The sequence below is a fragment of the Girardinichthys multiradiatus genome, chromosome 23 (assembly GCF_021462225.1).
Source record: "Girardinichthys multiradiatus isolate DD_20200921_A chromosome 23, DD_fGirMul_XY1, whole genome shotgun sequence".
Lineage (NCBI taxonomy): Eukaryota > Metazoa > Chordata > Actinopteri > Cyprinodontiformes > Goodeidae > Girardinichthys > Girardinichthys multiradiatus.
Genome location: NC_061815.1, coordinates 41,441,123 through 41,465,507, shown reverse-complemented (window position 1 = coordinate 41,465,507; position 24,385 = coordinate 41,441,123). Strand labels below are relative to the sequence as shown.

Genomic DNA, 24,385 nt, shown 5'->3' with positions numbered 1-24,385 from the left:
ACTTCATCCTCCGGCACCTGGACTCCACAGGAACCTATGCCAGGATCCTGTTTGTGGATTTCAGCTCTGCCTTCAACACCATCGTCCCAGTTCTGCTACAGGAGAAGCTCTCCCAACTGAGTGTGCCCGACTCCACCTGCAGGTGGATCACAGACTTCCTGTCTGACAGGAAGCAGCGCGTGAGGTTGAGGAGCACGTCTCTGACTCCCTGACCATCAGCACTGGTTCCCCCCAAGGCTGTGTTCTCTCTCCTCTGCTCTTCTCCCTGTACACCAACAGCTGCACCTCCAGTCACCAGTCTGTCAAGCTTCTGAAGTTTGTGGACGACACCACCCTGATCGGACTCATCTCTGATGTTGACGAGTCCGCGTACAGATGGGAGGTGGACCATCTGTTGGACTGGTGCAACCAGAACAACCTTGAGCTCAACACTCTAAAGACAGTGGAGATGGTTGTGGACTTCAGGCAGAACCCAGCACCACCTGCCCCCATCACCCTCTGTGACTCCACAATTGACACTGTGGAATCTTTCCGCTTCCTGGGAACCATCATCTCCCAGGATCTCAAGTGGGAGCCAAACATCCTCACCTCCTCCATCACCATCTGGTACGCCGCTGCTACAGCCAAGGATGAGGGCAGGCTGCAGCGTGTCATTCGGTCTGCTGAGAAGGTGATTGGCTGCAGTCTACTGTCGCTCCAGGAACTGTACACCTCCAGGACCCTGAAGCGGGCTGGGAAGATTCTGGCTGATCCCTCCCACCCCGGTCACAGACTCTTTCAGACTCTCCCCTCTGGCAGGAGGTAACCTGCAACTCTATGCGTTACATTAATGCTCAGCTTGGACTCCTGGTTTACTTGCACTGCCATACTTGCACAATGATCACCTGCACTGTTGTACCACTCTGGCATCCTATAGTGATCTACATTTACTCTCACTCACTTAAAACTGTGCACATACAGGGGTTGGACAATGAAACTGAAACACCTGGTTTTAGACCACAATAATTTATTAATATGGTGTAGGGCCTCCTTTTGCGGCCAATACAGCGTCAATTCATCTTGGGAATGACATACAAGTCCTGCACAGTGGTCAGAGGGATTTTAAGCCATTCTTCTTGCAGGATAGTGGCCAGGTCACTACGTGATACTGGTGGAGGAAAACGTTTCCTGACTCGCTCCTCCAAAAAATCCAAAGTGACTCAATAATATTTAGATCTGGTGACTGTGCAGGCCATGGGAGATGTTCAACTTCACTTTCATGTTCATCAAACCAATCTTTCACCAGTCTTGCTGTGTGTATTGGTGCATTGTCATCCTGATACACGGCACCGCCTTCAGGATACAATGTTTGAACCATTGGATGCACATGGTCCTCAAGAATGGTTCGGTAGTCCTTGGCAGTGACGCGCCCATCTAGCACAAGTATTGGGCCAAGGGAATGCCATGATATGGCAGCCCAAACCATCACTGATCCACCCCCATGCTTCACTCTGGGCATGCAACAGTCTGGGTGGTACGCTTCTTTGGGGCTTCTCCACACCGTAACTCTCCCGGATGTGGGGGAAAACAGTAAAGGTGGACTCATCAAAGAACAATACATGTTTCACATTGTCCACAGCCCAAGATTTGCGCTCCTTGCACCATTGAAACCGACGTTTGGCATTGGCATGAGTGACCAAAGGTTTGGCTATAGCAGCCCGGCCGTGTATATTGACCCTGTGGAGCTCCCGACGGACAGTTCTGGTGGAAACAGGAGAGTTGAGGTGCACATTTAATTCTGCCGTGATTTGGGCAGCCGTGGTTTTATGTTTTTTGGATACAATCCGGGTTAGCACCCGAACATCCCTTTCAGACAGTTTCCTCTTGCGTCCACAGTTAATCCTGTTGGATTTGGTTCGTCCTTCTTGGTGGTATGCTGACATTACCCTGGATACCGTGGCTCTTGATACATCACAAAGACTTGCTGTCTTGGTCACAGATGCGCCAGCAAGACGTGCACCAACAATTTGTCCTCTTTTGAACTCTGGTATGTCACCCATAATGTTGTGTGCATTTCAATATTTTGAGCAAAACTGTGCTCTTACCCTACTAATTGAACCTTCACACTCTGCTCTTAATGGTGCAATGTGCAATCAATGAAGACAGGCTACCAAAATCCCTACAGAAGAAAGTTGAAGCAAAAAGAAGGGAATGTTTGAACATTTTGGGTTGCATGTAAAACTCTGTGTGTGGCAGGAAAACTATCCCTGCATGTCACCCTGAACCCTCCATCCACAAAGCTAAACATGGTCGGGGCACCATTATGCTGTGGGAATGCTTTTCTTCAACAGGGACAAGGAAGTTGCTCAGAGGAGAGGATGGGAGAATAGATGGAGCAAAATACAAGAAAATCTGCAAAGATTGAGATTGGGGAGATGTTTACCTTTCTTCAGGACAATGGCCGTGAACTTACAACCAGAGCTAAAATGTTTAGATCAATACAGATTCATGTGTTAGAATGCCCCATTTAAACTAAATCTAGCTAAGAACTTTTCCAAACAATCAGACTGAGTCTCTGCAATTGCAAAAAAAAGTGTTTTTTAGCCTTTAGATGCGCAAACCATATGGAGACACACTCACTCCAAAAGACAAATACAGTAGCTGCAACTGCAAAGAAGGGTGGTTTTCGTAACATATTAACTCTAAGGTCAAATTAGATATAAAAACGCTGGAAACCATGTATCATTTCCCCCCGAATTCACAACTACTACTTTGTACTGGTCTATAGCATTAAACCTCAATAAAATACACAGTCTTTATGGTTATTATGTGAGAAAATTAATTATATGAGGGTTTCTGACAACATTAAGATAGTCATTATGATTTCACAACAACTTTGGGGGTGCTTTCGTTACTATCTAGAAAAGCAGGAGAGACTGTTGTAAACAAAATAGAAAAGAAAAAATAACTATGAATTCTAAGTATAATGGCATCCTAAAACCTGTCTGGATGTTACTACTCCTGTTTTTGTAAAACCTCTGAGAAAAAACAGATTGCATTTATTATTTATAAAACTTGTTTATGTCCGGTTATTCTTCAGAATCTTTTGCTGTCTGTGTCATAATGCTGTGTCTTAATGCTTTTGTGCAGGAAAGTGGGGAGTGTCCTTCATTAGTTACCTTAAAACATTAACTTCAGCTACTATTTTAGTCCACAGACCAGTTAACCTTTTAAAGACCTTTTGTCACCCTTTAGTTTCAATAGAACCAGGCAGCAACATCTTGTTTCTACAAATTATCGAACAAAAACAAACTTTGAATGAAGAGACAATGTCGATGTCTGGCAACATTTCTGTCATATTTTGTTCAACATTTAGCCTTTTGTTTTAGTTCTAAAAACAGAGAGTCTGTCACTTTGTGTCCAATTGGTTTCACAAAACAGGGAAGCTTGAAAACTACAAAGTTTACATTGCAGCTGTTAAACTGTAAATTCTGAGAACCACAGTCTGGAGGTCATGAATGTGTAGAGTGGTTCTGTACCATTGCTTTGGGCCAGGGTGTTCCTGATTTTGGTCAAATTCCACAGATTGCCACTACTAGGAACATGACTTAAAAGGCAAATCCTTGTTGTAAAGATTAGTGTTCCCTTAAAGATTACTGGAAGCCAAGGTAGGAAAGAGCAGGTTTATAAATGTAAAGGGAATTTCTAAGGTTTTGAGAGCTAAAAACAAATTTGACCTTATTTTGAGGGTGGCCTCCTGCTGCTTGCCTTGGCTCCCAGAGGTGACCTTAAAACTATAATTTAGTTCCAGGCATCCAGCTGGTCCTTCTCAGTTACCAGAAGGGTCTAAAAGCAGGGAACCCATTTCATTGGTTCCTGTAACAATATTCAGAGTGTATCTGATTACTAAAAGGAGCCTGGGTTCAAGCTTACAACTGAAATTAGTGGTATGTCGGTAGTGTTTCGCAACTGATCGGACTCTGTGTGCCAACTCACTGATGTGAACGACAGGATATAATATATAAACAGAGCTGCTTGATTGTTGAATTTTCCTATCGGTATTTGTGTTACGCAGACAATGGGAAATTAGCTTTACTGCTTACCAAAACCTAAAAACATGAGTCACTTGTGTTTTGCTTTTTTTTATATATATATCAAGCGTTAGATAGGGATGCATCCAAGTTTGCTCAGGATGAGGATTTGCTGCAAAGTCAACAACCTGATGTGATCAGCTGGGCTTCCAAAGGTGGGCAACTTTTTACCAATTTGGATTATAAACTGAATTTAACTGTATTATAACTAATGTTGGATTGTGTTAAACTGATCTGATTATGTATTTCTTGGTACAAATTGGATCTTTTTGTCTAGTAAAGTTCCGTGCGATTGCATTTAGTTCTAATTTAATAAAATTACATAACATTATTAAATGTAGGATGATTTCTTATATTTGTTTTATTCCATGTACATAGGGACAATGAACATCAAAATTCTGCATAATTTTTAAGGCCTGGGGTGAACCCTTTTACACAACTACACATCTGCACTTAATGTTTATAATTCTGCAAATAACTTAGTGTGCATATTAAAGATGTCAAATACTATTTAAAAACAACATGTAAAACACAAATTGTCTCTACAGGTTTAACGTTTTAAAACAATTATCTAAATCAGTTCATATGTACTTATTCTCATTTGGATTTTGGTTTTTACAGTTAATCTTTTTATATATAGATTTCTGTTAAACAACCCATTTCAAACATTGCAGATACATTAGTTTTATTAGATTAAGGTTTAGAATTAGTACTAATAGTAACATGCAGGGAAGATCTGTTTTGGAGCTGAAAGAACCGCCTTTCAGGTGAGTTGAGACAAATAATCCGGATCTTAAAGAAGAACTGCAAATACCATCATCATTAACAGAAATACTGTTCTCCTGTTCGGCTTTTTCCTCCTCATGGCTCATTACCATGAAAGCCTTCCTATTGGCTGCTTGGCTTCAAGACTCCGCCTCTGACAGGGCAGGAAAACTGTCCCGCAAACCCACACTTTGTTCTGATTGGTTGGTTACGTTGAGCTGCGTCTCTTCGCCTTTATCAATTTAGCCAGTGCCTAAAATATGGTTTTGTTTTCTTAGAAAGGCGTGAAGTCGGCTGGGTTTCGATAAGAAGCGATGCTCGCCTGTTTTCGCAGATACTGAGGGTTATTGGCGGACTTTTGATGCGCTGAAGTTTTAAAACGAAGATGACTTCAAAGAATTTTCGACTGGATGATTTCATCGCAGGATGGATCGGCGGTGAGAAATAAACTCTTCTGCTTGTTCTGTTCGGTCAGAAACGCTTTGTCAGGGGGCTCTGTGGGGAGAAAATGATGAAGGGAGTTCTTTTGCATTTTTTTCTTTCTATAACCATCAATTATTTTTGTTTAATCGTAATTGCGACGTAAAAACACCTGCTTCAGACACCTGCACAAGCTTCCGTCGATGCCCAGCTGCAACTTTTACAACTTTTAAGATGGAAAACTACTGCATCCACATCCTATAATCAAAGGGGGGTTATAATACACGAATCCTCCTCCTCCCTCCTCCGTTTCTCCACACTTGAAAACTCTCCTTTCTTGTTTTTATAATCGGAACTGGAATGCAGTTGTGAAATGTTTTATTTTTCGCTCATATAAAAGATTTTTGTGTCTGTTAATGGATTTCTGGTTGCGTACAAATTGTTCCTGTTGCTCTGAAATCCGCTTTTAGTTGAATATTTGCAATTACAGAAAAGACCGCTAGGGGCACTACTGCTTACTCCCGTGATATTGCGTAACCCCTAGAAAATAGGTCTGAATCAAGTGGTTGTTTGTCCAATAAACAAAGTATTTGGATAGCTAATTATTTAAAATAAACCGTATGCAATCTTCAAAGTGTTGTTAAAAAGTAAATTGGTGTAAAAATCTAAAATAATTAATACAATTCTACAGTAAATGTATAAAATGATAGACATCTGCATCTGAAAAAATATGAAATTAGAAATTTTGATGTTCAGGTTGGTTTGTTTTATTTATTACTTGGCTACTGACGTATGGTGTGAAGTTCCTGCCAGGGGGCCCAATAGAAACATGTTTACTGAAGAAGACATGGACATGTTCAATACTAATATTCCCCAGTTTCATTTTAGAGAGGCCAAATATACACTGTGCGGCAGCTTGTCTGGACTTTCTGAAAGCTTGAATTCTTCAAGAGGTCACAAATAAAAAACACGGTTCTTCATTAGTTCCCAACAGCCCAAATGGTAAAAAATACTGCTTTGACTTCTTTTTTCTATAAATGATACAATAATCAATGCAGAGCTGACCCCAAACTTCCTGAGATGTTGTAGCATAATTTAATTTATTGTCTTATTGGTTAAAGAGTTTAGATCAAAATCATCAGAAATGTATCTCTTCAAAACTTGTTGCAATAAGAATTTGACACGAGTTTTAATATTTGTTTCCAAAAAAACATGCAAGATTGTGTTAATATTTAATGATCTTTGCGATTATCTCAATCTTACTTTTTATGACCAAAATGCTGAACGTTCAGGGAACTAGACTGTCTTCTGTTTTACTGCTAATCTTAAAGTGAGACTGTTAGAACCCCAGTACCCCAGTTGGACTGAAAGGAAGCATAGCCTTAGCATCAGGATCAGCTTGTTACATGTGTAGCGCGACCTCACATTCATATGTTCTGACATACCAACCCACCAGAGCGATAAAGAAGGCTTTATCTAAAGATTTATCAGTAATGTCATGTGCAACATTGCGCCCAGAGCTTAGAAAATCCACACCCTGAACCAATGTAAAATGTTTATGTTGTGCAGAGTCCTAAATATGTTTGCTGGGGCCCAGCGGGTTAGCGGAACATGTCATTATCTTTGTTACAGGGTTGGAAACTGCTGCTGTGTGTGCGTGTGTGTTAACGGGGCTGCAATGGTTTGCGTTTGACCATGGTTCTTTTTTGCAGCCGTCTAATGCTCTCTTTGTTTTATCTATAAGACAGAGTAGAGATAAATCTGCTTTGTGTTCAAGCTTACCAGAGCGTACTCTCCATGCAAACATTTCTGTGTATCTCTGATAGCGTCATTTTAAAGCTACTGTCCAGATTGACTTGGCAAATTAACTGAAATCCTTCTTTGCTTAGAGATGTCTAATCTCAACATGTTTTTATCTTTAAAAGTAACCGAAATCTCAGAACGTTACCAAGTCATGTTTTTCTCTCAGTAACAAAGCACCTCCGCTTTTCTTCTTTTTCTGGTATATTCTGTGTACCAATGTGTCGTTTTCTGTTTGTCTGTTGGCCGCAGGCGCTTCCAGTGTAGTCGTAGGACATCCGCTGGACACAGTGAAGGTAATTAAGACTGAATTGCCCCATTTCTCACCCTTTACAAATGTCTCCTCCTGATTACAGCATGATAAAAGCCTCTTTAAAGACACTACCACCTGTTGCTCAATAACTCTTACCTCATGGCACTAAAACCTTTCAGAGATGTTGCTTTAATTTTCTTATGTGCAGTTACAAAGTGCATGAAGGGGAAAAACAACACATCCTTTCTTCTTTTCAACAAACAGGGTTAACCTTTGTTTGGATGCTTTAAAGAGTCACTCAAGGCAAAGGGATTTGATGAGTAAAAATTAAAAATACTGGCAAATATATTGAGAAAAACTGAACACACTGAACCCATAGGTTTTTATCAATTCAAATCATTTTTGGGGCAATGGATCTTTGATTGAATTCTTGCTTTATGGGTGTTAGCTAAGGTTGATGATTGTGTTTATTTAAGTATGGTTCTCAAATGGAAAACGGTGGAATGCATCCCACAATTTGGAAATCAGTCACTGCCACTTGTGAGGGCATTCAGAGTAGAGGTGTTGGATCAGAATGCCCCTTCATTTGCAGGTTTTCAAGGCATGTCCCACCTGAAGGAGACCCTAAGGCAGAACCTGAACCTGCTTGAGGGACAATATATACCTTCTAGCCTGGGAAGGCCTTGGTTTACCCTACATCTCCAACCTAATCATGGATGAAAGGATGGACGGGTGATTTTATCCATGACCCAGTGTAAAATATAACTCTGGACGGTTTCTTTCTTCCAGACGCGGCTCCAGGCGGGCAATGGCTACCAGAACACGCTCCATTGCATCCTCACCATCTACAAGAAGGAGACGGTAAAACTCTGAACTTCCTTGCAGTCCATATTACTCCAGATGACTTCCATGTTCTAGCACATGTACATCAGGGCTGAGACCTGTTGGTTTTAATCACATGCTTTTAAGAACTCTGATTCTGTTTTTGTCATCATAATTTTAGACTTCAGCCTTTAGGATGTTTTAACCAACTTTTTACAACTAATTAACAATTTGTGTAAGAATAAGTTCACATTATGTATACTCCTAACATGGCTGGTTCATTTTTTTCCCTCTTTAGACGTGTGACATTTTGGTTCAGTGAACATAATTACAGCTCAGCTCTCAGTGATAAACCATCAACCAACCACATTCTCCCACGGATCGTATGATTTATCCAGTGGACAGCTGTGTTTTGATCCTGAAAATATCTCCCTAAATGTTAGCCTTCATTCTGCAGGGAGAGACATTTGGCAGCCACAGCATTCTGTTTCAACTTGACTTTAAATTTTGGTTTTATTTCTGTTTTTAGTTACCTTACATTTCCTTTTCTTTGTTCCATTTTGTGTTAAAATGGACCAACCGACCCGATTTCTTTTCTTTTTTTAATGAAACGCTCAGGTGATGGGGTTCTTTAAGGGCATGTCTTTCCCGCTCGCCAGCGTCACTGTCTACAACTCAGTTGTGTTTGGCTTCTTCAGCAACACTCAAAGACTCATAAGCAAGTATCGCTACGGCGACGGATGGCATCCCTGTGGCATGCTGGACATGACTGCAGCCAGCATGCTGACCGGACTGATGTCAGTGGGCCTTGGAGCTCCAGTGGATCTGGTCAAGATCAGACTGCAAATGCAGACGCAGACGGTTCTGGCAGGTAAATCTGTTTGTTTTTTCTGTTGGGAGATTTTTATTTTTTGCAAGTTAACAGGGAAAAAAGGAAATCCGCAGTTTTTTTCTGTTTTCTAGGATATGACTTCATTGGGCAATTATTAAATTAATTATCAAAAAATAACAATACCTTCAGCAGATGGCCTTCCTGTAAAATCTGTTGACTCTGAGGATGAAACAAGAACATACTTTTTAGTGTATTTTAACCAGATGATAAGCTACTGGTGCTTCGATGGGATTATTAAATTCAAAACGTCGGTCTAAACTTTAGATTGAAGGGACCTGCAGGTGAGTAAATGATTTCTGGCAGAGGTTGCTGTCATGAGCTGCCAAGTTTGAATCCTTTCTAACATCTTTGGAAATGGGCATGAGAAATAGTTGAAAGCAGATATTTATATAAACAGTATTAGCAGACTGATAACCTCTCTGACAGAACTGGTGTAACTGAGTCAGGTTTGTTGTGCCACATTGCTCAATCTTTGCCTGCTCTTTTTCTGGGGGATTGAAACATTGACTCTGATGTGCTTAGGCCACTTTGTAAGTAATTTGGTTGTAGGCTTAGGGCCATTGTCTATTTGAAAGACACATTTTTGTTCGAGCTTTAACTTTCTGGCTGACGTCTTGAGATGTTGCTTTCTTGGTAAGTGCACACATCTCTCCTGCTGCCAAGCATTCATACAATATGATGCTACCACCACCACACTAATAGTTGGGATGGTGTTCACAGGCTTGCAAATTTGCCTGTTTTTCCTCTGTATGTAACGATGGCCAAATACCTAACAGTTTCATCAGACCACAGGACATGTCTTTCTGGCTTCAGCCAGTATCTTCACAAGGCTTTTTGCTTTTGTTTTCTGGTTGATGAACACATTTCACACCAAACATCTTCATCTCTGAGACAAAGAACCCATCTCCTTCCTAAATTAGATAAATAAAACACTATTGTAAAAAAACGAAACTTCTCCAGTAGAAGTTTAAACACAATGAGTGTTATTTTCAGAACTGTGTGTGCAAAATTTCCTCTTTTCCAAAAATTCTATTGTCTTTCTCGTTGAATTATTTTTATTATATTGCTAAAATTTACATGGGTCTTGAATAAACTTTGAATATATAGTAGTTTTTTGAGGGATGTGCATTTCTTAGTCTGAGCTTGAAAGGCCCACCTTTATCCGGTCTTACAAGGTCATGTCTGTGGCTGGAGTTGTGTGGTTTGGTCTGCCCTAATCGTTTAAACTGTAAACCAATAAAATGAAGGTTAATGTAGGTCAGTTCTCAGATAAAACAGTAAATGACACATTTATAGTCTCTTCGCACCTCTTACTCCTGATCTTATGTGATTGTTTCCTCAAAGGCGCTTTGGCTGTAGCTGTTAAAGGAATTGTTCTTTGTTTTATGATGGTGCAAAAGGCCAAAACGTTTTGTCAGACTTTAGGACACAGTTTGGACGTCAGCTTAGTGGTAGTGATGTTTCTTAACAGTTAATAAACACAGGCGTAGTATAGCAGCAATGCACAGATTGCTGGTTAGGCCTTCTTACTTGTTAAACTGGTTTAGATCATCAAACAAGAATTAATATCAGAGAAAGGTAACCTGAGGAAATACAAGAGTTTCAAGCTTAAACAGGCAGTTAAAGGTCAGACCACAGCATCTCAATTGGACTTTACAAGGCCACTCAAAACCTTAATTTGTTTTTGTAGGAGAACTTGCTGGCGTGTTTCACGTTATTGTCCTGCTGCATAACTCAAGTGAGCTTCAGGTCAAAAACTCATGGTTGGACATTCTTCTTCAGGATTTTCTGGTAGAGAGCAGAAGTGAATTAGGTTAAATTGTAGGGATCCTGTAGCAGCAAAAGACCACGTTACTATCACCATATTTGACTGAGACGTATGAAATACTGTTTTAGTTTTCTGCCAGATATAATGGGACACACACTTTCTGAAATGTTGCACGTGTCTCGTCAGTCCACTGATTATTTCCCCAGAAGTCTTAGGATCATAAAGATGTTTCATGGCAAATGTGACTTTCTTTGTGCCTTCATAGTATGCTCCTGTTACCACTATAAAAGTAATGTAAAAATGAACTGTTTTATCTCTTCATTTCCAGGGAACCTCCAGCTGGCTGGTAATGTGTCCAATGGCACCAACATCCCCCTGCGCTCCGTCCACATCCCCAACCAGCGACTCTACAGAGGCCCGATCCACTGCATCAGCAGCATCCTGCAGACCGAGGGAATACAGGGACTTTACAGAGGGGCCGGAGCCATGATCCTGAGGGACGTCCCAGGATACACGCTCTACTTTATCCCGTACGCCATCTTCTGTAACTTGCTGACCCCCTCCACCTCCTCCAGCCCTCACCCCTGCTCCATCTGGCTCGCAGGAGGTTTAGCAGGTAAATGGTGGAATCATTACTTGGCTTTACACTGAGTATTTGGATTATATGTGAGTAATTCATTCACCTGAAGTAGATTATGAAGGTAGCCACAAACTAAACCTTAACAGACCAAGAGGGCATTTGTAAAAGTTATTTTATGTTTTCAATAAATGCCAGAAAATGGTAAAAATAAAATAAAAGAAAATATTAGCTGATCAACTGATGGATAAAGGTGTTGACAGGATGTTACTAGAACTGCTCTCCCTGTTATGGTCAAGAAGTCAAAGAAGTAAATTTGGCAGTTGGTAGAAAATAAAAATATAAAAAATTAGGTCAAATTAGCATCCAACTCATTATATCTGATTTGTTGCCACTGAGATGGACCCAAACTAAATGTGTGACTTTCTGTCGGCATGTAAATGGGAAGACTTTGGTTTGTAAGTAACATATTTCTACTAATTCCCTTCAAAATAAAGTGCATGGTGCATTTTAGACAAACACATAAAGGTGAGGGTGGCCTTTGTAGCACATAATGACATTTTGATGTAATTTATCAAACAAACAGGTCCAGTTAGTATCTAGTCATGAAGAGTCACATTCAGTTCATATTAGTCAATTTCATTCCAACTAGATTCACATCAAATTACAGTTCAATTCAGTTGTAACACAATGCATTTAAAAAATAATAATAAATCTAAGAAGTACCAGCTGATCGCATCAAGTTCATAGATTTTGCAGAAATCCGTCATTATCAGTTATTTTTAATATAAAAACATCTTTTCCATAAGAAAAACTCCCATTAAAGCCGCAATTAATAATCTCACAGGTATTACAAAATACAGTCATGCATTATGAGATGTCGGAGATAGGTACCATTATTTTTCTAGGTTTTATACTTATGTTATTTAGCTTAAGTATTCCATTCACTTTCACCAACCACAGTAAAATTTTTCTCTCACATTGGTCAGAATCTTGTACAATGTTGCATTTTAGCCTAGTCTTACATCATGATGTTTCATCTTTTACTTTAAGTTTTTCCCTTTTTAAATGTGAGACAAATCCACATGACTGCAGCCAATAAGCTTTAAAAGTCCAGTGACCTCCTTTCCAGGGAATGTAGTTCCAGGAAAACAACATATAGAAATATTAAGGATCTGAAATCAGGATTAGAAAGAGAAACTTCAGGCAACGATGCATGAGTAAGAAAGGGTGTGTAAACTTGCAGCCAATCAGAAGGCTGAGAGCTTCTGTGTATGAGAGCTGTATGTGTACTGTAGACAAACACCGTGGGGTCACGCAGGATTGTTTCCAGTTGCAGGCCATCCAGCTGCTAACACGTGACAGAGTCAGACCGTGGAGGACAGAGAGGCTCAGTCAGCTGCTGTAAAGCAGGGGGCCCGTACGGGTTCACGTCCCTTCAAACTGATCCAAATGAGCCCTAAGAATGTTCACGCTGTGCTGCTGGACATTGTAAGAGAAATAAAAAAATACTGAAACACAAACCCAATAAATGATTGAAGCTGCCAGAAAATTAAAGCTCAGAGCCTTTAAGGCCATGTCATTAGACCCAATCTGCATTTTTTTCTTTTTCTTCAAATCTTCACTGAACTAATCTCATCTATCTTCCACTTATTCTCATTCAGGCTTAATGTTAAATGTTTATCTTAAAGCATTGTGAAGTCACATTTGAATACATTTTGTGTTTCATGCCACAAAGTAACGTCAATTTTTTGATGATTTCAGCTGCAGCATACACTCATGGGCCACTTTATTAGGTACACCTGTTGCCACATAGAGTAAATCAGCTTAATGCATTATGGCATCTAGACTTACTGAAGTTTAAACCAAGCATGAGAATGATAACGAAAGGGGATTAAAGTGACTTTGAATGTGGTATGGTTGTTGGTGCCAGATGGGCAGGTCTGAGTAATTCAGAAACTGCTGATCTGCTGGGATTTTCACACACACATCTTAGATTTGCAGAGAATGGTTCTGAAAATTAGATCTGCAACTGAAACCTTTTAGATGGTGGGGTCGGAGGTTGGCGTAAACTATATGAAAGTATGAATCCTTCCTGCCTTGTGTCACCAGTTCAGACTGGTGGTGGTGGCATTATTGTGTGGGGGATACTTGGGACCCCTAAGTTCCAATCAAACATTGTTTAAATGCCTCAGCCCACCTAAGTAATGCTGCTGACCATGTCCACGCCTTTAGGACCACAGTGTACCTATGTTCAGTCTCCTACGTCTAGCAGGATATTGAACTATGTCACAAAGTTCATGGGGTGGAATGGGAGATTTGGGACAAATCTGCAGCATCTGCATGATGCTAATATGTCAACATGGACCAGAATCAGCTAAGAATATCTCCTTGTTCAATCTGTGCCATGAACAATGAAGGAAGTTCTGAAGGCAAACGTAGGTCCAACCCAGTACTATAAAGATGTGTGTAATAAAAAGGCTTGTGAGTGTTATCAGCAGTTTTCTGCTGGTACTTTCCATATATATTTTGTCTGGGGAACCTGATAAGAAGTTGAAAGTTCAGGTGAACTTTATGAATCAGCATTTTAAATTCGTCCATCTCTTGTTTTGCATTGAAACCTGCTGAAAATTGTAAGTTCTAATACATCCATGGGAAAAAAAATCGAATACAAACAACTAAATTACCATATTTATCATCTCATGTCTCCTAAGCCATTTTTTGCTGGGATGTCAGTGCATCTCGTCCTGGACTTCTATAGCTAATCCACTCAGCAGAAGGTCATGTTGGCTTGGAGAGCCCACGCCCCTCATGTTGTTCTGTTGGGGGTTCTGGAGTTTGGGATAAAAGTCATTTGGTTCCTGTGCACTCAGAATCAGACTGTGATTTGTTTCAACCTGGTATTTGACTCAGCCAGCGCTATCCTTGGTCACTGGTTTGGCTCTAATTCTAGTTCATTAGTTCATTGGATGTGGACCCAGGAGGTGGAGCTTTTTGTTTTTGTTGTCTATAGATGGTGCGGTCCTTCCTCATCGGAAACCTCCAGCATGTGCTGCACGGTCTGCTACAACTTTGAGACTGGTCTTCTGTTGAAGAAGATTAAACTGCTAAATGTGGGTTGGGACTGAGGTGCTGCCTTGAGTGAAGGGGTTAAACTGTTGATTTACCAGCTGATGCACCTTTAAGCCGTAACGTGGTTTTCAGCTCTGGGTGGTGACGAAACAAACCACAATATTCCCAAAATGTGGCAGTCTTCGTCCTTCAAGACACAGAAAGGAACTCAGCTGTGTAGGCAAAGAGGAGTAACCGGTAATGATGCCCATCAAACAATCTTCTGACGAAGAAGCTTCAGGCTTGACCCACCTAGATGAGCCCTTTGAGAAGACCTGGAACTTTTTGGAGAGATATGTGAAGGGATCTTTGAAACGCATCATCTTGCCTCTGGGTAAGATTAAAGAGGAAGGGATAGAGAAGGATCTTTGCTCAGACCTGGTTTCAGATAAGCAGTAGTGAATGATTGAATGAATACACATGTACTTTTAATACCTTGGTGCTTTCTGGATCACCTGAATCAAGCATGTCCTGCAGCATGGAGTTTAATCCAGAACCCTCATTGTGTTTATTCTGGTGGTCTGATTTCTCTCCTCTTCTTCAGGGTCTATTTCTTGGGTCACGGCCACCCCAGCCGATGTGGTAAAGAGCCGAATGCAGGCCGATGCCCAGCTGCAGAGGAAGTATAATGGAGTTTTACACTGCATTATCCAAAGCTACAGAACTGAGGGAGCAGAGGTGGGTAATGACATGTTACAACAAAAAACCTACATGTAATATATTAGGATGTAGTGACTTCAATCCAAAAAAATAGTCGCTGCTGGCTGAGTAGGGTTTTGTACTGTGACGCGTCTCCAATAAGCCATGATAAATTCCATTTGCATTTTGTGAATTTATCTTAAAACGTATGACAATAAACTTTGGTCCAATCAAACAAATACAGGTCCTTCTCAAAATATTAGCATATTGTGATAAAGTTCATTATTTTCCATAATGTAATGATGAAAATTTAACATTCATATATTTTAGATTCATTGCACACTAACTGAAATATTTCAGGTCTTTTATTGTTTTAATACGGATGCTTTTGGCATACAGCTCATGAAAATCCTGAGTTTCCTGGGTGGTTGTAGCTCAGGTCCAGCTCCGTCAGATGGGAGGGGTTGGAGCTCAAAGCTGAGAACAGAGACCTGCATCCTTCCTCTGTGACCAAACACCCCGACAGCCTGCAGACAAACACACCTTACCATAAGGGGCTTTTCACTAAGCCTGCACGATACACAGGAAATATATAATCCTCATCACAACATCAGTGTGTTGAACTTTAATATTGTATAAAGGGTTAAAACGGAAACGCTATTAGCGTTATCAACATTTTACCAGGTTTCATTCTGCAGGTGACCTGGTAGCCAACCATCTGCAACAAACATCGATGCACCCCACCCCACACAAACATCTGGAGCACACACTACCAGTCGAAAGTCTGGACACACCTTCGTCGAGTAAATAGAATCACAGGTCCTTCTCAAAATATTAGCATATTGTGATAAAGTTCATTATTTTCCATAATGTCATGATGAAAATTTAACATTCATATATTTTAGATTCATTGCACACTAACTGAAATATTTCAGGTCTTTTATTGTCTTAATACGGATGATTTTGGCATACAGCTCATGAAAACCCAAAATTCATATCACACAAAATTAGCATATTTCATCCGACCAATAAAAGAAAAGTGTTTTTAATACAAAAAACGTCAACCTTCAAATAATCATGTACAGTTATGCACTCAATACTTGGTCGGGAATCCTTTGGCAGAAATGACTGCTTCAATGCGGCGTGGCATGGAGGCAATCGGCCTGTGGCACTGCTGAGGTCTTATGGAGGCCCAGGATGCTTCGATAGCGGCCTTTAGCTCATCCAGAGTGTTGGGTCTTGAGTCTCTCAACGTTCTCTTCACAATATCCCACAGATTCTCTACGGGGTTCAGGTCAGGAGAATTGGCAGGCCAATTGAGCACAGTGATACCATGGTCAGTAAACCATTTACCAGTGGTTTTGGCACTGTGAGCAGGCGCCAGGTCTTGCTGAAAAATGAAAAATCTTCATCTCCATAAAGCTTTTCAGCAGATGGAAGCATGAAGTGCTCCAAAATCTCCTGATTGCTAGCTGCATTGACCCTGCCCTTGATAAAACACAGTGGACCAACACCAGCAGCTGACACGGCACCCCAGACCATCACTGACTGTGGGTACTTGACACTGGACTTCTGGCATTTTGGCATTTCCTTCTCCCCAGTCTTCCTCCAGACTCTGGCACCTTGATTTCCGAATGACATGCAGAATTTGCTTTCATCCAAAAAAAGTACTTTAGACCACTGAGCAACAGTCCAGTGCTGCTTCTCTGTAGCCCAGGTCAGGCGCTTCTGCCGCTGTTTCTGGTTCAAAAGTGGCTTGACCTGGGGAATGCGGCACCTGTAGCCCATTTCCTGCACACGCCTGTGCACGGTGGCTCTGGATGTTTCTACTCCAGACTCAGTCCACTGCTTCCGCAGGTCCCCCAAGGTCTGGAATCGGCCCTTCTCCACAATCTTCCTCAGGGTCCGGTCACCTCTTCTCGTTGTGCAGCGTTTTCTGCCACACTTTTTCCTTCCCACAGACTTCCCACTGAGGTGCCTTGATACAGCACTCTGGGAACAGCCTATTCGTTCAGAAATGTCTTTCTGTGTCTTACCCTCTTGCTTGAGGGTGTCAATAGTGGCCTTCTGGACAGCAGTCAGGTCGGCAGTCTTACCCATGATTGGGGTTTTGAGTGATGAACCAGGCTGGGAGTTTTAAAGGCCTCAGGAATCTTTTGCAGGTGTTTAGAGTTAACTCGTTGATTCAGATGATTAGGTTCGTAGCTCGTTTAGAGACCCTTTTAATGATATGCTAATTTTGTGAGATAGGAATTTTGGGTTTTCATGAGCTGTATACCAAAATCATCCGTATTAAGACAATAAAAGACCTGAAATATTTCAGTTAGTGTGCAATGAATCTAAAATATATGAATGTTAAATTTTCATCATGACATTATGGAAAATAATTAACTTTATCACAATATGCTAATATTTTGAGAAGGACCTGTACATCGCTTGTGATCAGAATTGTGAAATAACGTTCAAAATAATGATCTAGAATGAAGGTGGTTGAGATGACAGTCAATAGAAAAGTTTGCAAAAAAAACCTTCACCCAACTACCCGTTGGGAACGCCCATATCAGCTAAATAACTGAGACCACACCTCCAAGCAATCACCTGAGGGGTAGAAAAAATCTTAACACTTGTGCAACCATAACAAATAAACAAAAAAACATTCACTTTCGCTCTTACGTGGGATTTTATGTGATAGATGAACATAAGGTGTGAACTATTGAGACATAAAGTACCACGTAGTAGTGAAATGGATGGACAATAATGCATGGTTTTCAACTTTTTTAATTTTTTTTTTTTTTTTTTACAAACAAAAAGCTGAAATGTGTGGCGTGCATTTACATTCAATTCATTCCAGTTGAATTAAAGTCTGTCTTTGATCTAAAACCTAATGTTTTAGTGTCATTGTCCTTTTTGGAAGCTAAACCTATGCTCCAATGTCACGTCTTTTGCAGCCTCTAACAGGCTCCCGGATGTCCCTCTATTTAGCTCCATCCATCTCTCCATTAACTCTGACCTGCTGCCTTCTCCCTGCTTAAGCAAAGCATCCCCAGAGCATGATCCTCTCATCGCTGTGCTTCATTGTGAGGATGATGTGTTCAGGGGGATGTGCAGTGTTAGTTATCCCCACACAACGAGAAATAGGCTTAGGGTTAAAAATTATTAAGTTGGATACTTTAACATTATTATTCTGCATGTTTGTGTTATAAAACAGTGGGGATAAAACGGACAACATTTAGCCATGGCATTAAATGTTTTGAATTTGCTTTTTTTCCACGAACAGGATATGCTTCAGTAGTTTGTTCACATGGAAAAGATTAATGATTAACACAAATGTCTGGAAATGCATAAACTGGTTATTTCCTGATCGTAATGGTTGGATCGTTACATGTTAAAATCCTAGCTGAAATGGTGTAACCGTGATGGGAGACGAGCTGTATGTTCACAACAAAGTTCCCCTGAAATCTGTTTTATCGTGTGAACCTTATGGAAAAACTAACCCTAACTGGAAAACAAGTCATGATTCAATGAGGCAGAAGTATGTTCCACAAACCGGACATGTTTTTGACATTGTCAGCTTGTACTGATTGAATCATGGAGGGTACATCAGGTGACTGACTGGCTGTAACTTGTTCTTGGCCCAATCTGCTGGTAAACGCCGTGTCCAGATGTTCAGACTGTTTGTTGTGTCAGCGGTTTCGTACGTGGAAAAAACGTCATTGCATCTGTATTGGGGAAGGAAAAAAAACACAGCAGTCATGTGATCAATACCAGATGATCATTAATGTTCTGAGAAAGTGGACTGAACTGTTCTGCTTGACTCTCACTGATCAATAAATGGAGTTATAACAGGTCAGAGTCCTGCAAAGTTAAATAACGAGTCGCTCCGCTGAATGTATTTATTTTAAATGCCTGATAAAGCAATTCAGGCAAACAGCGGAAACTAGTCATAGTATGTGCAACGGCAAATAAAAATAACCAAGAATTGTATTCCAGGGATTTACAGTGCCTTGCAAAAGTATTCGGCCCCCTTGAACTTTTCAACCTTTTGCCACATTTCAGGCTTCAAACATAAAGATATAAAATTCTAATTTTTTGTGAAGAATCAACAAGTGGGACACAATCGTGACCACATAATGACCACTTTCACCCTCTTCGCTACATTCTCACAATACTCTCCAATTTTGCATTATTTGCTGTTATTTCAGCTTTTAACTTTGTTCTCTCTTTTCTCTTCCTAGAAGCTACACCTGGCCTGGCTCTGTGTCTACCTGTGACACCTTTCTGGAGAGGGGCATCGTCCAAGCTTCTGCTGGCAACAACTTAATGCTCACCCTCTACAGATGATCCACACGGCCCTGTCTTTTAGTGTTTAACCCTTTCTCTCTCCTAGACATAGCTACTGACTGAGCTTTTACTGTAACTAACTCTGTGTGCTCTCCTTCAGACTCTAACCTTGAAAACTGGCTCAGAGTTTATCTGTTCTTTCTTTCTAGGTGAAACGACTAAAGGAGCTACATCCATTAACATTTACTTTTCCTTCCCATAGAAAGTACTTCTGGATCAGTGCTTCTTTGTGTCTCTGCTCTGTTCTCTCAAACCCCCAGTCAGTCGTGGCAGATGGCCGCTCACACTGAGCCTGGTTCTGCTGGAGGTTTCTTCCTGTTAAAAGGGAGTTTTTCCTCTCTACTGTCGCTACATGCATGCTCAGTATGAGGGATTGCTGCAAAGTCAACGCCAGTGACTGTCCACTGTCTCTACATGCTCATCCAGGAGGAATTAATGCTACAAGTCACTGACTGGATGCAGTCTGCTGGGTTTCCTTAGATAGAAAAACTTTTTAACCAATTTGAATAAATAACTGAATCTGACTGCACTGTTCAATGGTTAGAATTAATAGGAATGTATGTACCTGACTTTTGTGAAGTGCCTTGAGACAACATGTGTTGTGAATTGGCGCTATATAAATAAATTGAATTGAACTTACTACTTCATCACATACATAAATGGTATTTCAACACAAGTTTATCATACCCTGAGAATCTCATATGAGCCCATGTCTAAGTTTAGGTAAAGTAAAATCCAGCATTTAAGTGATGCAAACACTGAATGCATGTTGGAAAATAGTCTTTTTTTTTAATGTCTGAAGGCAGAGAACTGTGTGTGTAATTCTTGAAGTTTATACCACATGTCGGTTTTTGAGTATGATTCTGACACACAGACAAGATACTGTGTGTTAAGGTATGACTATTGCCTCGTAATGTTGCATAAAAATATGATAGAATGCAATTAATGGTTTCATGAGGTCTTTTTAAGACCTTTTACTGAAGAGCTGAGTTTAAAGGACACTGCTGAGACTGCTTATAAAAGCTCGAGACCTTGTGATCTAAAAGTAACTCCTCCACAACATCCATCCATGTAGGTGTTCAGTAAGACAGTCAGAAGGTACAGTCTGATAGAATCTACTTGATAACTATGAAGTTAGGAGAAAAGCTGTGGAAGGAGTCAACTTTCCTGCAGAATTCCCTTTTAAAAACATGTTAACATTACCACTCTGGTTAAGATGTATAAAAAAAACTTTAAAATGAATTAATATTTTATTACTAACTGAAATTTTAAATTTGTGTAACTTTTTATCATATCAGAACAAAAAATCTAAGTAACTTTGTTCAATTGGGAAATATGTTTATATGGATGTTTTTAACTAAATAATTGATGCAACACAGGGGGCCCTTTTTCTTTTAGCCTCTTCTCAAAATGGTAAAAAAAAACAAGCAAACATGACATGCAACTAAGGCAGTTGGGACTGTTGATCTTCATTAGTCAGGAAATGACTACAAGAAAATACAAACTCAAACTTGTATGTTTAGAATAATCCGATAATGGTTCAGATTTCTTTTAAGTGAGGTTATGTAAGGTTATTGTGCTCCTTTTGTATTTTTATGGATTTTGCTTTTTAGTCACACTTGGATTATGTTTTAGATTAGATCATCACATAAATTTTAATTATAAAAGATAACCCTAGTAAACACAAGCAGTTTTCATCTTATTTGATTTATTAAGAGGAAAAAGCTATCACCCCCTTGTTAAACCATGAATGATTAGACACATTTTAAAGTTAAATTTCAACTGAACCTTTGACCCAGGGCAGTGGCTGCCAGACATGTGGAATCAAGGAATCATTACGTAGACCCTGTCTGACAACATGAAGTAGGCAAAAAGATCTCAAGGAGCAACACATCATGCAGATCTGAAGAACTTCAACAACAGATGAGAAACTAAGTCAATGACATCTCTCTGTCTGTAAAAGGTAATGCTATTATCTAGCAATGGAGAAAACATGGATCAGTGGTGAACCTTCCTAGGAGTAGCCCACCTACCAAAATCACTCCCAAGCACTGCAGGCCTCACTTGTCTCAGGGTCATTGTTTATGATTAAAATACGAAAGAGACTGCAGAACCATGCCAAACAATGGCGGATTTCGGAGGTGGAAACCACTGCTGATAAAAACACAAAGGTCATCTCAATCTTCCAAACATTTTGGAGAGAAATTCTGTAGACTGATGAGATAAAAGTGGACCTAAGAATCCATTCCTGCATCCCATACACCTTCCACCGTTTGGTCAACAAAAAGCAAACGCAGCGTATCAGAAACAGAACATCATACCAACGGTTAAACACACAGGTGGTCGTGTGATGGTCTGGGACTGCTTTTCTGCTTCAAGGCCTGGACAACTTGCTGTAAATGATAGAAACACTAATTCTGCTCTCTGCCAGAGATTCCTGAAAGAAGAATTGTGAACAGTGCTGTAGGTTGCCTGCTATGAACAGCCTGCAAACATTAGTACAGATACTTCATATGCCAATTAGAAAAGAACGCTGTGATTTTCACTGTCAAAGCTCAAAATGTAGTAAACAAACAAACTGAAAGCCTATTAAAATGGGTGGCCAAACTGTTTTCTTTGCTTTGCAGGTTTTCTTCCGGGGAGCTTCTGTTAACGCCATCCGAGGCTTCCCGATGAGCTCCACTATGTTCCTGACCTACGAACTGTCGCTGCAGTTCTTCAGGAGTGTTTAGGAATGCAGGGATAACGCAAACGCTCGGCTGGTTCGGAAGGAAGCACACAGCGAACCGGAGCCAGTTTGCTTAAGACGAGAGATTGTGAGCACTTTATATTGGCTGCTTTTAGTCAAATGTTTTAGGTCTGAGCCAAAACTGACCCTTTTATCAAAAATAGGTTACTTGGAGAGTGAGGTTTTCCTGTTTAATACTCCAAATCAGATTATTCGGATCACCAAAGTCATGTGTGCAGAGTCCTGCTTTAACACCTGAGCTCAGAAAAGCAGGAATACACAAAGGTGATTTGATACTTTAGGCAGAATAAGGAAAGTTTCTGAAAGTGTCACTGAAGGTTTTTCACTGAGCTGTGTTGAAAGATTCATCAATTTTTTAAAATCTTTTAATGATTTCTTAATAAATTTGTTGTAAATGGGAATCTACATAATACATGTGACAGGATGATTTGCGATTTATAAAATTATCAAGGACTGGCTGTGAAAGCAAACGAGAAGACAAATTGCACTAGATATTGTTGCACAAATGGGTAAATTATTATGGAGGATAAAAATATGTTTATGGATAGGAGGCTAAGTGGAGCCTGGAGGTCTGGAAGTCAGTTCATTGTGCTGGAGCTGTATAAACTGAAACACAGGAGTCAGTTTTGCTTGGTTGGAGGAGCTGTTCAATAAGGTAAAAGGTATTTATCACTGTATTAACGATGCACATACAGTACTTGCATTATGCCCCATCATTTTTAGATTTCTGAAACAAAAAGCGAGACTTTCATGTAATCTTGGGAAGCCATCTTGAAAGACAGTTCTCTAGACTTCCTGTAGAGCTTTTAAAGTTTCTCTTTGGAGTTTATTAGCTTTTACACTTCTTTCAGTCAACTTAAAATAATTTCCATACCAATCTTTTCCTGTCTGTTAAAACAACCCACACTGCATTATAAAATATCAAGGCACAAAAAGCCTCCTAATTTAAAAAGCTGAACCAGTGTTGTATCACTGCACAACAGACAACTTGGCAGAGAACCAATTAAATTAGAATATCAGAATATCTTATCAAATTGTCCACTTTTAATATTTTCTTTAGGAAAACACTGCACAATATTCTGTCATTATCACTATACTTATAATGTATTGTACTGAAAGAATCACCCAGAGTCTAAATAAAGACTTTAAGGCTGCAGAGTTTTCTAGCAGCAAAGAGGGTCCTGGACCAGAATCCCAGCTAGGACCTCTTCTTCCTGTTCATGCATGGGTTCTCTCTGGGTACTCCAGATTCCTCACACTTTCCAAAAACCTTCGGATGAGTGTGAATAGGTTCGAGTGTGTGCATTCTTGCATGTTTTTCTGTTTCACTGTGATGAGCTGGTGATCATTCCAGGGCGTACCACGCCTTTCACCCAATGTCTGCTGGAGATAGCTACCAGCACCTCAATATTTCAATTCAATTCAGTTTATTTATATAGCGCCAATTCACAACACATGTTGTCTCAAGGCACTTCGAGGATTAAGCAGTTATAGACAATGGATAGATAGATCAATGGCTATAAATGGTCAGGTACTGGACTACAAATAAGATTCAGAAAGTCTGGAGAACCAGTGATGTAGACCACAGACAATAATTACAGGAAAGTATGGCTGCTTGGAAGAAAAAACAAGAAATTAGTGGTGGTTTAAAACTTGTGCACATTAAATATTCAAAAATAAAAGATATAGAACAAGAACTGCATAAGGTTGTAGAGGAGTAGCTGTGATGTGACTCCTTTGTGAAGACAGAAAATTCATGTTGCTTTTCATTTTCTCCAATAATTGAGTTCTTCTGTGAAAGCCCTTCACTGTTTCAAGCACACTAGCACTCAAAGTGTTAAAAACTGACAAATTATTGTCTGTCCTTGTAAGAAATCTGCAATTTATCTTAATATTTTATTTGCATTGTAGCTCCTAAAAGGACCATTTTAGGTTTTAACAGCTTAACACCGTCCGTACCCTAAATTAGTAACAGGAAACTGACAAGAAGCAGAGAGATAAATTTGGTCTCAACAATAGGTTTTTTTTTTTTTTTTTTTTTATGAATGGTGATTTTATTTTATTTTTATTCACCAAAACAATGTGTGCATTCCTTTAAGATAGGTGTGGGCTGTTGTCTGTTATTGGATCAGTCCTGCAGCTGAATCAGACCTTCGTTTGCACATCTGCAGCTTTTCT

At 40.1% G+C, this 24,385-nt stretch overlaps 1 protein-coding gene across 2 annotated transcripts; it reads left to right on the top strand.

The window, feature by feature from the left end:
- The first annotated feature begins 5,053 nt into the window (after positions 1-5,053).
- Positions 5,054-22,608, top strand: slc25a48 (solute carrier family 25 member 48). 2 transcript variants are annotated; one of them, XM_047352731.1, is made up of 7 exons: positions 5,054-5,272; positions 7,308-7,351; positions 8,098-8,169; positions 8,749-9,001; positions 11,119-11,406; positions 15,023-15,156; positions 22,086-22,608. In XM_047352731.1, the coding sequence occupies exons 1-7, from the start codon at positions 5,221-5,223 to the stop codon at positions 22,188-22,190; spliced, it is 948 nt and encodes a 315-aa protein (XP_047208687.1). In that variant the 5' UTR covers positions 5,054-5,220; the 3' UTR covers positions 22,191-22,608. The 2 variants fall into 2 exon arrangements, with proteins under 2 accessions (XP_047208687.1, XP_047208688.1); XM_047352732.1 differs by lacking the exon at positions 22,086-22,608 and adding an exon at positions 19,353-19,404.
- Positions 22,609-24,385: the final 1,777 nt, after the last annotated feature.

Coding starts and splice junctions, on each gene's coding strand:
- slc25a48 (XM_047352731.1), top strand. CDS start 5,221: ATGACTTCAAAGAATTTTCGACTGGATGATTTCATCGCAGGATGGATC. Junction 7,352..8,097: donor ATCCGCTGGACACAGTGAAG/GTAATTAAGACT, acceptor TCTTTCTTCCAG/ACGCGGCTCCAGGCGGGCAA. Junction 11,407..15,022: donor GCTCGCAGGAGGTTTAGCAG/GTAAATGGTGGA, acceptor CCTCTTCTTCAG/GGTCTATTTCTTGGGTCACG.